The 17,581-nt window shown below is 41.1% G+C and overlaps 1 protein-coding gene across 1 annotated transcript in view; it reads left to right on the top strand.

Annotated features, from left to right (window-relative positions):
- LOC147898364 (uncharacterized) overlaps positions 1-6,794 on the top strand; it is a 206,955-nt gene extending 200,161 nt beyond the window's left edge. The window contains exons 15-17 of the mRNA XM_087378766.1: positions 3,406-3,474; positions 3,563-3,616; positions 6,479-6,794. Of these exons, the coding sequence (XP_087234892.1) occupies positions 3,406-3,474; positions 3,563-3,616; positions 6,479-6,559 (204 nt within the window). The 3' untranslated portion in view covers positions 6,560-6,794. The remainder of the gene's footprint in view (positions 1-3,405; positions 3,475-3,562; positions 3,617-6,478) is intronic.
- Positions 6,795-17,581: the final 10,787 nt, after the last annotated feature.

Genomic DNA, 17,581 nt, shown 5'->3' with positions numbered 1-17,581 from the left:
CTAAAGTGTTATTCTATGCTTTATTTTCTTTTTACAACGATATACTTTGTGGGAGGAGAGTTGGATCTGAAGATACAACGTAAGTGTTTACTTTCTGTTGCAAGTCAGCCGACACAGTAGGTCATTTGGTTCTTCTCACTGATTAAAGCTCGATTCTAGGCCTGCGATAGCTGCAACTAAGCAGATCTTTTCCAGTGGTAATGCCTTACTATGTGGACAGTGACACAGTCTGCCTGTAGAGCTGAGTGATTTCTTTCTCAGCGGTTTTATTTAGCAACCTATCTGTCTGAAACCAACTGAAGCTCTTTGTATTGTCCTGAAGTTATAAAGGACATCTACTTCTTTGTGAGTGATGATAGATTTTTTGGTTTCTCCATTTGATGTCGATGATAGATTGGTTTTGTTCTCCATTTGATATCTAAAGTCGCAATGTGGTTGACCGTGAAGAGTTATATAGTATGCTCAATAATGAACAGTTTCCGATCCAAAATTTTTGCAGGCAGTTATGCCTATGCTAAGGCAGAGACACCTGCATTATGTTCCGCTAGAGCAGCTTTTTTATGCAATACATTACAAATAAGGATTATAGGCATTGCAACCTTTGAAAGAACGTACCTTATACTTTCTTTCTCGTTCCTTGATGATCTTAACATGAGCCTAGATGATCTTATCATGAGCCTACATATTCCATGTGTGAGATGGAATTATTTTTGTGATCGACAACTTTGTGAAGACAAGGGCACCTGTGTGTGTGCTCTCCATGGTAATAAGTGTGAACCTGACGTAGTGGATCTATATTGGCTTTGTGCGTAATCTTGGTGGCTTTCTTCATCAACATGGCACGAGTGCAACGTGCTGATATACATTTGTGGAATTGTTATTCATTCTCGTTTTGTTCTTAGTGAGTCTTAGTGGCTCCTTGGTCAAGCACACCCTGCATGGTATGGATGGTGGATCAAGAGAGAGTGTTGAGAAATGGGTGATCATAGCATCCATACTTAGTGATTCTATGTGGGAGATACGTTTGGGGTGGATTCTAGGCTTGAGACACATGTGAGTGGTATGTGGCAATTGATTGTAATCACCTCCTTGCATGTGAGATAGAGGTAGAGGACTTAGTGTAGGACAAGGGGAATCTTCCACTTGCCTATTTAAAGATCTTGTACATGAGTGTGTGTGACATCGATGTGACTTTTTCTCTTTGTGAGGAATAGAAACTATGTGTTGCTTTATGATACCTTATCTCCCAGCTTACTTCAGTTTTAGCTTGGTCATCTCAATGTTTTAACAAAAGGGGAGACCTCATGGGTATCTTGACTAATGACCTACTACCTCATGGGTATCTTGACTAATGACCTACTCATGATCAATCAAGTAGGTTGGCAAGGCCATCTCAATGGGAGTTAAACATGTGTTGAGTATGATGGATTTTGAGGGTTTTGTGGGGCCATCACAGTAAGCGTTTGTCGTTATGCCATGTTTCCCTCAGCATCGGGAGCCACACATTCTATCCATTACACACTACCTCATTTTCTTATAATTTAAGGTCACATTGGCAAGGCTTCACCATGCCATTTTGTAATAAAAGCCTCCCTATGTTCAATGCAAATTCAACAAAAGCCTCCCTTTGTTTATTGCAAAGCATACCTATCAAACAAGCCACCAGTCCCCTAGTGAAAATCTAGCAAATCCTTTGTAGAGCACATCCGACGAATCCTCTAGGCCAAAGGGCAGCTCCACAGGTAGTATGCTATTTTCTTCAAGTCTCCTAACAAGTCCCATCTCTCCTCATTTGCACTAAGAAAGGCCAATGACATATGCTACATCCCATTCAGCTCTTCAGGTGATTCCATTCCAGCATCCATCAGTGTTGCCTTCACCTATGACAAGAGCATACCTTGGGCTCAGTTCCCTTCAGCGTTTTAGATCAACACATCAGTCTTCAAGACATTCCAGCATTTGCTCAATCATGCCACATTGCACCACCCTTGGATCCAGTTATTACCACCTTCAATCAGGAGATCATTCCTCGTCATGAGGATATTTATGCATCAGTGCGTCTTGCGTCAATGTAGTGGACATTATCAGGTTCAGCCATAGCAAAACCTTGGGAGACTTAGTGTTTGCAAGCACAATCATGGCAATACTATAAAAACATGGAAAATTCCTAGACAACATCAGAGAATATAGATGAAGATATTTGAAGCATCTAAAGCATACATGTTTGTCGTATTGATTGATTGTCTTGTAAAGAGACTCGAAAAAGTGAATACATAGGAACAACCTTACAACAGACACAACCGCCATGCGAATCATTTTTTCCTCATGAGATCTCCATGGTGGGAGTATGATAAAGCATGCACTTATGGCTGTAGTATATAGTCCGAGAGACACGTGTTGATGCGTAGCCTTGGAGCCCTTCATGGGAGTGCCATTGGTTGGACCAGCAGGTTTCCATTGAGGTCATTACCAGATTCTCGTCCCACCTTCTGACGAGCCTCTATTCCAAGAAGATCTTTTACGTTGCATAGCTAATAACAACAATTGCCTTGCATCAGTCACCAATGTTGAGCAAAGGTCATCTAATGTGCAAGTTGTATGATGTGACATGCCACCTTATCGCACTTCACACATGTGCACACAAGTAGATAAAGAAGCACTTCAAATCTGGAAAGATTCGACATGTAGTAGTTCAGCCAAAAACCTCATGTAGATAGATGAATTAAGTACAGAACATGGCACACTAGTTTACCACGACTTGCTGCAAGGTACAACCAATTATGGCACATCTGCTGCACCTACTGCTGTATAGCCACTCCATACTGCCGGGTGCCTCTTTGTCGGCTTCACTGTCAGCTCAAGGATGAGCGCTTACTGCACAATATGCTCTCTATGTCTATGCACTCATGGTTGCTCTCCTAGATATGCACACTATGGTGCACTAGAATACTGAAGAACTGATGGCTGAATGAACTGTGAGGACGCCCCAAGGGGGCTTCCTTTTATAGTGCATGTCCCTCCCTAGTTGGCCAACTGACCCTAGGGCTTGGCTGACCCAGACAGGACCAACTGACCCCACCCCCCTGAACAGACCACTTTTGGACTGCAATGGCTGCAAAGACGAACGAAGGTTGCTCCTTGGATTGAAATGAATCAACTCTAGTGGCACTGTTTTTGAAAATGTGAAAAACATAAATTTGAGGAATGCACTCACTCTGTCAAAGGCCTTTCTCTTTCCCCGTGCACACCTCAAAATTTGATTTAGGCCTTCTTCCAAAGGTATGCTCCACCAAACCTGTCAAGGTCTGGCTATTAGATATTAGTATGTTTTTATATACCAACCACCAATGGCATATTATGGGGTGGAACGTGAAAGTATGGAATTGTTTTTTGCTAATTATCCAGGAAATGTCATTGGAGCTTAGCTTGGAAGATGTGAAGAAGGTGGCTTCGCATTATGGACTCAAACTACAGGTGGAGCTTCAGTAGTCTAAAAGTGATGAAGCCTCTTCTCTAAGCTGTGTTTTGGACATGGTTTACTCAAGCATTTGGTTGTTGGCAGAAAGAGAAGACTATTGAGACAACGTATACAGCTAATCTAAGGTCAATGATGCAGGTTAGATCCTATTTCTCCCATTTATTGGAAAGTAAAGACATACCTTCCCATGAAAAAGTCTTTTGTTAAGTAATTTATAGCCTTTAATCATTCCAATGTCTAAAGTGCCATGACATTCTATTTCTTATCTTACATTTTGCAAAAGCTACTTGAACATTGTTGTATGTGGTTTGTGGAAAAGTGTCCTTGTGCACCTCATGTCCTCATGCTCCTGTTACATGGATGCACATGTGTACACATGGGAAAGATTCAAATGTCTATCTAATGATCAGGGTTTTAAATCCAAGGCTTTGAAGGACACCTTGGTTCTATTAATTGTACAACTTTATTATTGTAGGTAGTAGGAAAGGTTGTATATGTCTATTCTCTGACACTCATGCACATGTGTACATAACTCTTGTAAATGAAAGAACATCTTCACAGAGGATCGAAGGTTGTGGGAGCATATGTACATTCATTGGACTAAGACATGTAACTTTTTCTCTTCCTAGCTAGTGCAAATAGTGCTATATGTGCAGCTGTAGACTATACAGCAGCAAGCAATGAGCTGTAGACCATACAGCAGCAAGTAATGAGCTGAAACTGTAGTTTATCATTGTAGAGTTGGGGACTTCCAACTCATGGGCCTTGGGTAAGCATGTACCTACAAGTATGAAACATGAGCTGTACATGATGCCGAACTCCTGGGCATCTTGTTAGTATCTCAATACCCTCATGCATGGTCGCCAATGTTTCTCATTCAGAAGTAGAGATCAGTCCTCAACATTCTTTCCATTAATGATTAGTGTGTTTTCTGTCACACCCAAGTTTCTGCATGCTTTTACACATTAGCTTTTGTAAAGATATCCACCACATTGGCATTCGTTGAGCAATAAGTTCCAAGCAAGCTCAAACATGGAAAATCGTTACTTGGAGGTGGTATCTTGGTAAAACATGGGGTGATTGGTTACAAGAGAAAGTGATCCAAAATCAGACAGATATTCTGAGGTCCACTCCTAGTGGAGAATCTGGTCATGGGAGAGTCCACTCAATAAGCTGTAGTGGCACCCAAGCAAGTGGTTCAGGCCCAGCAGCCCAATGGCCACATGAATCTGTGTCCTCCATTGACTGGATGGGGAGTCTTTCATCTTGAGCACTTTGCTCTATGTCCCATCCGTGCGATTGTCCTATAATGCCCATATGATGTGCTTTCAGGCCCATAAGATCTCCCCCTCTGAGTTGTAGCCTTAATGTGCTAAACCAGTGGTCCTCTCTCCATCTCATCTGTTTGTGAGTAGCTCGAGTTAAACCTGCGCAAAGGTGCTTCAAAATCCTCCCGCCCCCCCTTCTTTCCCTTTATTGGAATGTGAATCATTAGCACTCCCTTACCCTTGAGGGGCTAAGAGGATCCTAGAGGAGGTCATGCAACTCCAGCTCGTTAAGTCTAGTTAAGGCCACAAACTATGAGCTCTCCCAAGAGGGCCCAGCACTGCATTTTTGGGTCTATGATGCCTAGTCCTCCCTTTGCCTAGGGAAGGATCATTGTCAGCCAAGCGACTTGGGTTCATGTTTCCTCACTGGTGCCATTTGATTCAAATATCCCTGATAAAAGCACGGCAGAAAGCAATGTACCAAGCCATGACCAACAGAACTTGGTTCACCCCCGGAGTTCCTCTAATCTTGGTAGAGCTTCAGTAGAGAAGGTAGATGCTTTCCAAGATCAGGGCCTCCATACTGCTGTGCATACATGTACTCCCCAATCAACATCCCAAGTATCTCACAGTGTGGCCTCTAGAAACCATATGAAATCTAGAGCCTTTTCCCACAAAAGGGTACTCTTCGTATTACTTAAAACACCAGCTCAAGTGCCCTTTGATTCTAGCACTCCATCCTATGCAATAAGGCCCACAAAAATGTGAACACCCCCCAAGCATTCCTTAATCAAGAGAGCCAACACTAGTTTGTAATTTGGCTATAACATTGATCACCAAGGTTAGATTAGCAAAGCCCTTGGTGAAGGGCCAAATGAAATGTAATACTGAGTACTATAAGATTTTTGTGAAAGAGTTGAAGAAATTGCTCGAACAAACAAGCCTCTTATTGTAACCATCTTGCTCCACTAGCGAATGCAGTTAAGTAGATCTAGATAAGTCTTTGACTTTTATCTAGCATCTAGAAGCTAATCTCCCCTTGCTTCATCTGGGAAATGGATTAATGGGGTGCACGACAAGCAATAAGCATCACAACATTCTTTTAAAAGGCCAATTGATGAGGGGGTAGTTGTAAAATGCAAGGCAGAACTATTTTAAAGCAATGTATAAGAGAAACGATGTCTTTAGGATGATGTGAAGGAAGGCTACGGGATTTCATCTGGATTGAGCACCGTACCAACCATGCTTTTAGATTACCTATCTCATTACTAGTTGAATAGAGTTTAAATTAAGAGTAAATTGCACAACCAATTTCTAAGGAGTTGTTTGCACTAGCGAATGCAGTTAAGTAGCTCTAGATAAGTCTTTGACTTTTATCTAGCATCTAGAAGCTAATCTCCCCTTGCTTCATCTGGGAAATGGATTAATGGGGTGCAAGACAAGCAATAAGCATCACAACATTCTTTTAAAAGGCCAATAGATGAGGGGGTAGTTGTAAAAAATGCAAGGCAGAACTATTTTAAAGCAATGTATAAGAGAAATTATGTCTTTAGGATGATGTGAAGAAAGGCTACGGGATTTCATCTGGATTGAGAACCGTACCAACAATGCTTTTGGAATACCTATCTCATTACTAGTTGAATAGAGTTTAAATTAAGAGTAAATTGCACAACCAATTTCTAAGGAGTTGCTTACACTATATGTTTGTTTTTAATTCCCTTTATGTTTTCAGAGTCACTACTTTGCTGCCTTTTGGAGTATGACAAAAGAAAATGATGGACTAAGCACCAAGGACGGGCAACAAACATCTTAAGAGGGAAAATTGTAGCCTTATTTGAACTTTTTGCTACCATGTGTCATTATATTTGCATTGATGTCTATTACCAACAAGATAATGGACCATCTATATTCATTCAGGGATATCATTTATGAGCATATATTTCACTTGTTGTATAGGTCGTCCTTGTGGAGACCTTTATCGATACAATTTTGAATGATGGCTTGCTTTTCTTCTTGTAGCTTAAAGTTGTAAACATGATTTGCATGTATACATTAGTTACAATTTCTCCAAATAATGGCTTTGTATTGTTATCAACAAAGTCTTGTAATTGGATCAAGTTTCAATTTAAGAAAGTAAAAATTTCCAGTTTGTAATCAATAGTGAACCAAAGTGATGAGAACCTCAGGTACGGCTTGTACATAGAGCTTATCCCATCTACATAGTATTATTTCTTCTGTGCTTATTGCATTGCATAAAGCATTCAAAGATTTGTGGCAAGTATTGCCCTTATAAAATTACGCCAGATTTTACTTTATACAACTAATTTTGAAATGGTGGCCCTACCACTTTTGGCAGTCTGTGGACTGCTCTGGACTGCCGACCAGGCCAGGCTTTAAAGGCCTATAAAGGCTCTCCTTACCTGCACCATTCTTTTATATTTTCAGAGCCCAACCATAGCCCCTTTCTGCCTCTCCAGCAGAGCCTCAATTAAGACTTCATCCTTTGTTGTAAAACAGGCCCATGTGTGGCCCAACGGATGGCCAACCCCATGGCTGTCCCTTCCAAGATAGATCTTCCCTAGAGGGTGGATTTCTATTAAATACAAGAAGAAACTCTGTGAGCTGCCACATGTGGGAGCTTGTGTGCTGCCCACATGGCAACATATCTATCCCTCTCCCTGCCCTCCATTCCTCTACAAGCGTACTTCCCCCATGCTCTCCATTTGGGAGCATACAAAAGTTGACCCTAATTCTCTGATATGTATCCCTTTTTCAAGGGAGAGCAAAGTATGATCATTATTCTCTGTGGTTGACTTGATCAACAATGGTGATGATACAGAGAAGACCTATCATGCACAAGTTTACTAAAGAAAGAGGCCAGGATTATTCATTCATGACTTCTTAGTTGTTTCCTTGGCATTGAGGAGTGTTACAAATCAAAAGAGAGATTCATTTCTCAAAAGAAGCTGTCTTCTGAATTGTTGAAAAGATTCAAGATGGAGAATTGTACAAAAGCAATGACCTTCATAGAGATTTGAGAGAGTTTAGACGAGTCGGGCAAAGAATATACGTTTTACTTGGTGGATATCAAGTATTTGATTGGTGGGGAGTTAAATCTATGGACATACTTTCCTTCAATTGCTTTGATCGTCATCTTGTTTAGGATGTGTATAGGTACATGAGCTGCCTCACCCCAAAAAAACCTATCAATTTCTTCCTCTTTGTTAGGGTAGCCTTCAAAGTCTTGTTGGTGGACTGGACTTGCCCATCACACCAAGGCTCATAACCAGTAGTGCTCTATGCATCACCATAGATTATCAAGTCAATACCGAGAACACTTTATTCATGATATGTGTTTCTTAGTCACATATGAACTAAATTGAGGAGCCATGCCAACAGGTCACATTCCTTGAATAGAAATAAAGCAATACCACGGGGGCTCCACGGGGGTAAATCAGCCAAGTTGCCCACCCTACATGTAGAATAATTAAGCACAAACTGATCATGATTCCATCCAATCTTCTCAAGGAATTCTCTATTCCACTCCATCTAATGATTGCTACACAACATACAAAAAAGATTCACAAAGCTGATAATACTAGAGAAACATCTTAAATAGCTAGGTGCATGCAAGACTTTCCATGAGAAAGGTGTCATTGCATCCAAACTAACACATTTTTTTTACCTTAAACTCTTTAGTAAGATGATAGGTGGGGAGCTCATTAACTAGCTTGAGAATTAATAGTCTCTACTGTTAAATTACACGGGGCAGCGGAACAAAAACTAAACAAAGAATAGAGAGTACACAGCAAACTGAAGACGAGCAAAATTTTCCTTCAACACTGATGTAGTACAGATGATGGCTCCGTCCACCCGTGCGCTCCCACAATGGAGCTTAGATGGCGATCTAGACAGATACTAGGTGAAGAGCTACTAGCTAGAAGATCTGATCTGATCTGAACTGATCTGATACAATGGACTGGAGAGGTCGCCTCTTTATAGCTATGAGGGCGGTAATCAGATCAACGTAGTTGGTAGAACTAATCAGTCAACCTAGTCGGTGGAGCCGACCAGTCAACCTAGTCGGTGGAACCGACTAGTCGCTCATGGAATATTCACCAGGAGGGTGGGGCATTGAGCATATCTAACATCTACTACAATATGAATAGTGGATATTACTAATCGATTGCTATGCAACCTTCGAACAACATGTTACATTTAAATATGTTAGAATCAATCACATCTAATCCATTAGCACATGCTAGAAATCATTTCTAAGTCTAAGCTTAATAGTACCAATCTACCAATCCAAGGAAGAGAGAAAGTGGAGCATTCTAGTTATCCTTTTTTCTCACACCATTTCATCTTTGGCTTCTAATCAGCTACCGCAATGCCATATGGCAGTCTATAGCCTTGAGTTTATTGTACCTTTTGGCCTCTATTGAGGATATGATAAGATTTTGGGAATCAAAGTCAAACTTTAGTACTAGTAATCAAAGTGATTACACAATCTATGAGAGGTATGCCTCTTTTGAAAGGTAGCATTCACTCTGTCCCTTTTTCTATTCTTCTTCCAAGAGCAATACTCCATCAATATCTCAGAGTAAGTTGCAAAGATAGTGCACATTTATAATCAAACTAACAAAAGGAATGCAACCATATCTGGTCTTTAGTCTCACGATAAGATGCATAGATACCATGCAAGGTCTTGCTAACACTACATTATATGATTTTATGGTATCCTCAAAGTACTCCACACCTCCTTACTTTTCGTTATCTTGATAGCTGTTTCTTCTTGTGATATGAAATCCTAGTTCATTGCTTTCTCTATTTTGGCAAGCTTGTTTCCTATGAGGTTATAGGCAAGGCCAAGCAAATGTTTGCCTACTTTTAAAGGTTGAGAGAGGGTTGGTTCAGATGCCATCATTCTTAGTGTAGTGGGAATTCAAGCAGATGGGCCTAAGGAGAGGGTCTTTGGGCTTTGGGAAAATAAAGACGTGGCATATATGATCAATCCTAACAGATGATGAGTGATATTAATGAAACATATGTGGCACATGGGATTTTTTATGTATTTTTTTGTGAAACAAATGCAAGATCTTTTGTTTAAAGTTATATAATGTGGTTGCCATACCTTATATCCAAGGGGAAAGATGAGGAGAGAGGTTCGTATTATAATTTGAACAATGACCTATTGGTGTGAAAAGCCAGGTCTCATTACATGTGAGTGCCTTGCTCGTCCATGATCCCACGAGACACCATTGAATACTTATTAAATGCTTAATCTATTTAAAATAGCCCCTCTGATGTTGAAAACCTTGAATTAGAGTATTATAAGATGATTCAAGGAGAGCATGGTATCTTGTGTGCTAGGGCTTCTACCAATCATTATCTTATCAAAAGGATGTAAGTCTTTGCCTTCTAGATAAGGTATACCAACCATTTGTATATGTCCAATAACTTACATCAATGAGGTTACAATTTGCCCATGGTGGTTTGAATCCATCCTATTTGATGGGATAAAACCTACCAAGGCTTTGCCTCTACAAGACATGATTTCGCCTTTGAATCTCTCTAAATATGGTATGTACAAGGTCTTCATATGCCATTTCTCAACAAATTAAGTGTTTAAAGTGGGTTGATTGGGATCAAAAGGGGGCAATGGGTATGCAAGGAGTCACATGTGATGGGATCCAAATTGTTGCAAGGCCTCACCACCACAAGAGTTTTTTTGCCCCTTGAATCGTTGTAACTATAACCCAATGATGCAAGGTTTTAACTTTTCACACCAATGGGCCATTTTTTTATTAATTAAGCATTTAGTACGAGTAAAAGAGGTTTTGAGAGGCTATGGGTATGTAAGGCCCTCCCAAATGATCATGGAAGATTAGTGCAAGGCCCTATCACTATCAAACACCACTTTCCCCTTGAATCCTTCTTTTAGATTAAAGGTTTCCACTTCAAAGAGCGATTTTTAAATAAGTTTAGAATTCATGGGTTAATCAAGTCTTGTTTGAAATGGAATTTTTGTTCTCACACTTTTATATTTGCATAATTTGCAATTGTTTGCCGTTTCTATCACATGTTTCTCTCACTTCTTCTCTGGTTTCTTGAATGCAGAGAGAAATTTGTGGATGGCTTTGGTTACGGTGGATAAGGTGACCACGGCACTGGACGTCATGTTCAATCAAACGACTACGGTGGGTGATGAGTGACTGCAGGGTCGGATGGCGAAGTATCACAAGTCTTCCAAGGGAAAAGGGAAGAAGCGATCTTCAAAGGGGAAGAAGCACAATAGATCGGGTGAGTGCACTCAAGGGAAAAAACAATGGCCAGCCCGCGTAGCTAATGATCCAGGAGCAACCTATGCTCAAGAACAGGGAAATGCGGAGACGCAATAGCCGGCATCGTTAGGAGGTGGTGGCAACAGTGGTGGAGTCACAGTCGCAGGCAAGGTGGCAGCGGTGGTTGAGGGGCGCGAATTTCCCAAAGAACTGTCTCTTCTTTCTAGGAGAGGGGCACTCAAGGGCAAATATAGAGGCCACCCCCCATAGCTAATGATCCAAGAGTTTCCTATGCTTAAGCACGGGGAAATGCGGAGTCATAACAACCAACCTCGTCAAGAGGTGGCGATGGCGATAGTGACGGTGGAGGTCGAGGTCATGGGCGAGAGCGGTGGTGTTTGAGGGGCAAATCACCCTAAGAACTTCCTTCTCTATATCTGAGACAAGGACACTGGTGGAATGAGTAGCAAGAGTATGACCGACAAAAGGCCGGGTGGCAGAAGATGGCTGGGAAGATACCAAGGACGTCTATCGTGTAGATTATGGATGATGACCCAACGATTCATCTCGAAGTCAATCTAGTTACAAGATCGGGTAAGAAAGTGTGGTCCTCCACAAAATAGTGTTTGAGTTCAGTGGCTAGTCTAGAAAGAAATGTGCTTGCAGACGTTGGTTTAGGTCAAAGAGGCAGCTTCATTGATGGTGGCGCCCGAGCCGACGTAGATTGCGGATTGGATTCACAAGGTGTAGTTTGCGGACCTTCCAACTCCAAACGAGGCAAAACCGCTAAATGCCCTTACAACAGGCAGGGTCAGTGCACTAAAGGGAAAACATAGTGGCCATCCCTGTAGTAGCTAATGATCCAAGAGAGTCATATGCTCATGTATAGGGAACGTGGAGTCGCAACAGCCAGCATCGTCAGGAGGTGGTCACAGTCGCGGGCAAGGTGGCAACAGTGGTTGAGGGGCGAATTGCCCAAAGAACTGCCTCTTCTGTCTGGGGGAGGGACGCTCAAGGAAAAACATAGTGGCCACCCCCCACATCTAATGATCTAGGAGTGCCTTATGCTCAAGCACAGGGAAATGCAACGTTGTCAAGAGGTGGCGACGGCAACGGTGGAGGCGCTGTCACGGGCGAGGTGGTGGCAAGAACTTCCTTCTCTATCTGAGAGAGGAAGAGTATGACCGACAAAAGGTCGAGCGATAGAAGATAGCTAGGAAGATACCAAGCACGTCTTCATCAATGGTGGCATTGTAACCGACGCGCAAACTGCAAACTCGATTCACAAGGTGTAGTTTGTGGACCTTCTAGTTCTAGACGAGGAATTGGATACAATCTCCGTTGGATAGTTGGAAGCTACTAGAAGCACCCAAATTAACCGTAAAAGGGCAACTACTTCCGGAAGACGCAAAGTCTAACAAGTCTGTATTGCATGGAAGAACCTATTCAGATCTCTCTAGGGCCCCACAATTCATAAGAATTTGATCCAATCTTTGACAACGGAGACTAGAAGTAGATGTATTCCGATCATCACAACAAAATCCTAGGATCAATGTTTTTCTCAAGTGTTGATTGATGGTGGATCTGAAGTAAAAATTGTCACCCTGAAGACCTGCCAAGAGATGGGGTGGAAGGATTGGGAGCGAGCGGCATTCCTGGTGTAGATGGTGGATCAATGGCAAGTGTGACCACTAGGTATTCTCATGTCGGTGGTCATGGAAGTCACAGAGGTCTCCTTTGTGGTCTCATTTGTGGTCCTAGACATGGAGGCACCCAATTCAGAATACATTTTTCTCTTGGGCAAACGGTGGCCATGGCAAGCATGTGTCAAAAATTGTCTCGGATGCGGGTCACAGATAGACATGACTACATGAAAATGACTTGAGGTGGAGACACCCAATACAATGCATATCAAACCTCCGTCTTCCAATGCCCAATCATCTACATAAAATCTGTCTACCCTTGCATGGATGGGCATATGTAATCTCTTGTTTGACCATGAGAGTAGAAGTAAAAAGGAGAAGTGAATGTCGCTAAGTGTGAAAGGCATCATCTATCCAAGCTTCTCTGCCACCACTGAACGTAAAAAGGAAGGCATCCCAAGCTCCTCTCTCTAGCGAATGGATGTCTCATTGTCTTTCCCTCTTTTTGCTTGAAGGCAAATCCACCATGTTGAAATCACCTCCAATTATCCATGAATCTACAATCAGTTCCAAGAGAGAAGTTCTTTCCAAAAAATTGCATGTTCCTCTCTATTATTTGGGACATAAAGATTGAGAAGACCAACCTTGTAACCCCTTCTTCCCACTAGCTCATTCTTAAATTGGTCATTTATAGTGACCCATGTGGGTCCCCATTCAACCAAATCTTAGGGGTAACTGGAAGGCTACATGCAACCCTACATATGCATAGATACAAGAAAAGAAATGCACTAGAATGGATATAGTCCTCTGCATCAAAACTCTTGCTCAATGTAGAAAATCCCATCTAAAGCCATGCGGATCGCTTCATTTGGTAGAAGTCTACACAATGGTATTAGGGGGGATCCGATTTGTTTATGGAGAAAGAAGTTGGCTAGTACATCTTGCAATAGGCCGAGCTCTATTTTCTTGCCCAGCATCTTGTGGCCAGTTTTAGTAAGTTTTATTTCACTAGACCCATCTATGGTAGTGGTCTCACTGTGGGCCGCTTGACCATCCTCATCCATATGGTCTTGTCCATCACTTGTATATTAAAGCCAACTTCACTATCTCTTTCCCATTCATTTTCTTGGACCTATCCTTCCCTATCTCTGTCCCCTTCTTCCCTTGTCCCCTCATTGTGGGGTCGGCCTCTAACATCTCCATCCTCAAAATGAACTTCTATCTCCTTGGGCTCAATGGTAATGGTAGTGCGTTGACACAAATCGTGTCTATTTGATGGCCTCAACATTGCCTACTTATGTGAAGTAGCCTCCTTGCACATTGTTCTACCCTTAGTTCTCCCAGAGCGTAGAGCATAGCCCTATGGAATCCATGTGAGATTAATGTAGATAGTTGCACAGCCGCAACACAAAAACTTAAACTTGGGAATTTCGGCATAGTAACGTACATGATTCTACTTGTCACCTCTCTTATTTCCACGTCTCTACATCTCTATTTATGTCCAGTAGTACCTACACATCATAGACCACCTATGCATTAGTCAAGCCTTCTTGAGAAGGGAATGGCCAAGGGGATAATACAATCAAGGGCTCTCAATAGCCCCTTTTTTATGTATGCTAGCACACATAAAAAACAGGCTGTGGAGAGCCCCTAAAGGTGCAATTGTTTAGACCCTTTGTCCCACCTTTTCTCACATGACTAAGCAAATAACACCATATTGGGAAATTTTGGAATCTCCCAAGTCCCATTTTAGAATTTCAAAATTCCAGATATTATTTTTTCCCATAAGAAGATACAAAACATAAAGTAAAGTAGCAAATCATTCAATAGCTTCCCACAATGTACTTAGAAATTGTGCACACATCTTATGGATTTAATGGAGACATGTAGTGGATTTCCATTTTCATGTGAGGTAAAACTACACCACATGGCAAATCAAATCTTACATGGTCAAACTTCACATAGTAAACCGTAGTAGATAAGTGTTACAATGACATTTAGCATTATGTCATTAATATGGAGTAATTGAATTCAAAATACTTAAAAATTGAATGGAGTGACTTGTTAAAATGTGTTTAGAAACAATTCAATCCTCATAATGCCTAATTTATGTCACATCTTTACAATAAAAAAGAGTTGAAGGAATGATCCCTCTATAATTTAAATCATGGTTGACAACAAAAAATAATCAATTAGAAGTCATAGTTTGCAAATAGTTCCTCCCCTACACTGATATCATGAGATGTTTGTATAGTGATGTTTCCATATGCAATATCATTGTCAAACTCATAAAAAGAACATGGTTATAGGGTAGGGGAGTGCACATCATACATGTTCATACTCCATGTAGTCTCTACAAATATTTATGTAGCCTCCCATGTTACGATCATGTACATCACCACCAACAATGTACACTCGATTCTCTTCACCAACATCAACTCCTAAGTCCTCAATGATATAATATTTAAGTGCTTGATTATACTTTGGTCCTCAGTATCTTAGAATAGTTTTTTCAATTCTATGCTTCTGAGTGAAAATAAGCCAAGGCCAGGTCAAGTAATCAGTGAATCATCAATCATGAAGGAAATCCCTCTCACGTAGAATTACTCATGAACCTGGAGTGGCAAGGTGGAGGGTTTGAACTCATCGTGATCATAGTATATTTGCAAAGGTCCTCTTCCTATCTTCCATTCTAGTAAAAACCATAAATACAAGAATGAAATAAAAACTCTAGAGACTAAACACAAGACAATATATCATTGCATTTAAATGACGCACTATAGAAGTTCCATAAGACAACATATACATTGAATATATTACATCAGTCATTTTTGTAGACATAAGTCTTAGAGTTGTCCTGTGTAATGCTTTGTTGCAGCACCATTAATGAATGGTTTGGCATATCCCAATTGTTGAATAATGTGCATGGCCTCAATGTCTCTTCAAGTAAGCACATGAGTAACTCTTTGACACCTCTAATGTACTTATGTAAATAGGGGGATAACGAGAAAAACATATAGATGGGGTTTGTATGTTGGATGGAGCTTCAAAATTGTACATCACACCCCTTTTCGTGCTCATCACCTCTGATATTGGAGTTGTTTGAAGAAGTCTTTTGCCCTCCTTCATTGATGATTGTATTCCAAGAATTACATTCATGTAATGGAGATACAAAGGGTTCCCCAATTCCACTGGTTGTTGAACATATCCATCAAAGTTTATTACCTCATGAACAATCCTCTACATGTAGACAAAGCAAGAAGGGTAGTAGCTCATCAATCAAAATCAAAACCCATGATTAGAAATTAAACATTGTTGGAAAAATGTAGTTCCCTAAAGGTTGAGACACTCTTTATATGGACTATCATCTTTGAGGATGGTTCTATCATGTTTGGAAGTAATAGTCCATCGATTTCAAACAAGTGTTAGAGGCTTGAACCTTGCTTTTTCTCCCATCTTATATGGCCTGTATATCTTTCCCTCTTGGTGTACATAGCATTGTTTCTAGCTCCACACAATTAAAAAATGTAATTTCTTCCCTACATGACATTGTAGACACTCAATGATTGTCATTACATTCTTATGCATAACCATGGACCGAATGCCAACTTGAAAGTTATCAAACAAAGCATCAAGAGACTGCATGCTCCCTGGCTAAAGTATCAACCTTTGTTTGCCCATGCATGTACTTTCATAATTCATGGACTTTGAGAAGCAATGTTGCAAAAGAATACCATTGAGATCTAATACACCAAACAATCTGGCTAATTTTTTAATTGATGATATATTTGGTACATGGGCTTTGTCCACTTGATCTATTACACATCCACATATAGACCCCTTTCTATACAAATGTGTGTAAATCAATACCCAATTTGCACATGACATTTAAGAGATTGGACAATAGTACACTCCATAGAAACCATAATCAAAAGATATATCATAAGCGGTTCAAAAGATATACACTCATGATCAAAAGAGAACAATTATAACAGACATTCTGCTCATCCCGATATGGACATCTAGTAATCAATCACAAGATCAGTTTGAATCAGCAGTCTCATAGTAGATGGATCCCTGAGGTGCTCTTGTTCATGGTCCTCAATCTCCGCGAAGAAATGCTCGAGGTCACTATCATAAATCTAGGATGCCTGCTAACCATTCAGAAAACAAATGTTCTATGTTAGTAATATTCGAGTTGTACTGAAACCCATTTCTAGAAACCCAAACAAACCACAAGGTGTGAGCTCGTATGGGCGCCCAGCGTGTGTGCTTGACTTTTGATGCATCCCCAAAAAGTATTGCTTTTCAATTGACTAGCTCTCCTAGTTGTAACTGCACTCTTTTCTAGACTTTTCTAGCTGAAGGACATGCCACAAATAAGTGAAAAACATCCTCTTGAGATATTGCCTTTTCCAATTCATCAACCTGTGCAAAAATAGCTTTACCTGATTCAATAGTCGTCCTCTCTCTTGGAAGGCTTGAGCTCGCCTCTTGAAAGTTTCGTGGAGCTTCAGGTGCTCAGTTTCCAGTCTATGTGCTATCAAAGGCGAGGGTGTTAGATTTGTCTCTATGGGAGTTCTTGCAAGACAATGGACCACTTTCTTGGGACGGCTTCATAGCTTTGGTCTGGGTCCCGTGCTTCACTTCTTGTACTCCCTCTTATCCAAGGAGCTACCAAAAGGTTTCTTCATTCTCTAAAGGGGGCTAAGAAGAAGCCCCTCTGCTTGGCTAAAGAGCCCCCGCGTACAAGGAGCTAGGTGTTGTAGCTTGTCCAAAGTGGCCAGAAGTTGGTGCTCTGGAGTTGAAAGAACCACGACCTGTTGACTTGCTAGACCCACTTCCTCCCCGGCCTGAGAAGGGAAAGGTGTAGCGGTTCTTCCTTGGGAACCAAAAGGAGAAGTCCAG

The sequence above is a fragment of the Dipteris shenzhenensis genome, chromosome 9 (genome assembly GCF_047967505.1).
Source record: "Dipteris shenzhenensis isolate YYH24624 ecotype China chromosome 9, Dip_SZ_1.0, whole genome shotgun sequence".
NCBI classification, from domain to species: domain Eukaryota; kingdom Viridiplantae; phylum Streptophyta; class Polypodiopsida; order Gleicheniales; family Dipteridaceae; genus Dipteris; species Dipteris shenzhenensis.
This window is presented reverse-complemented; position numbering and strand designations above follow the sequence as displayed.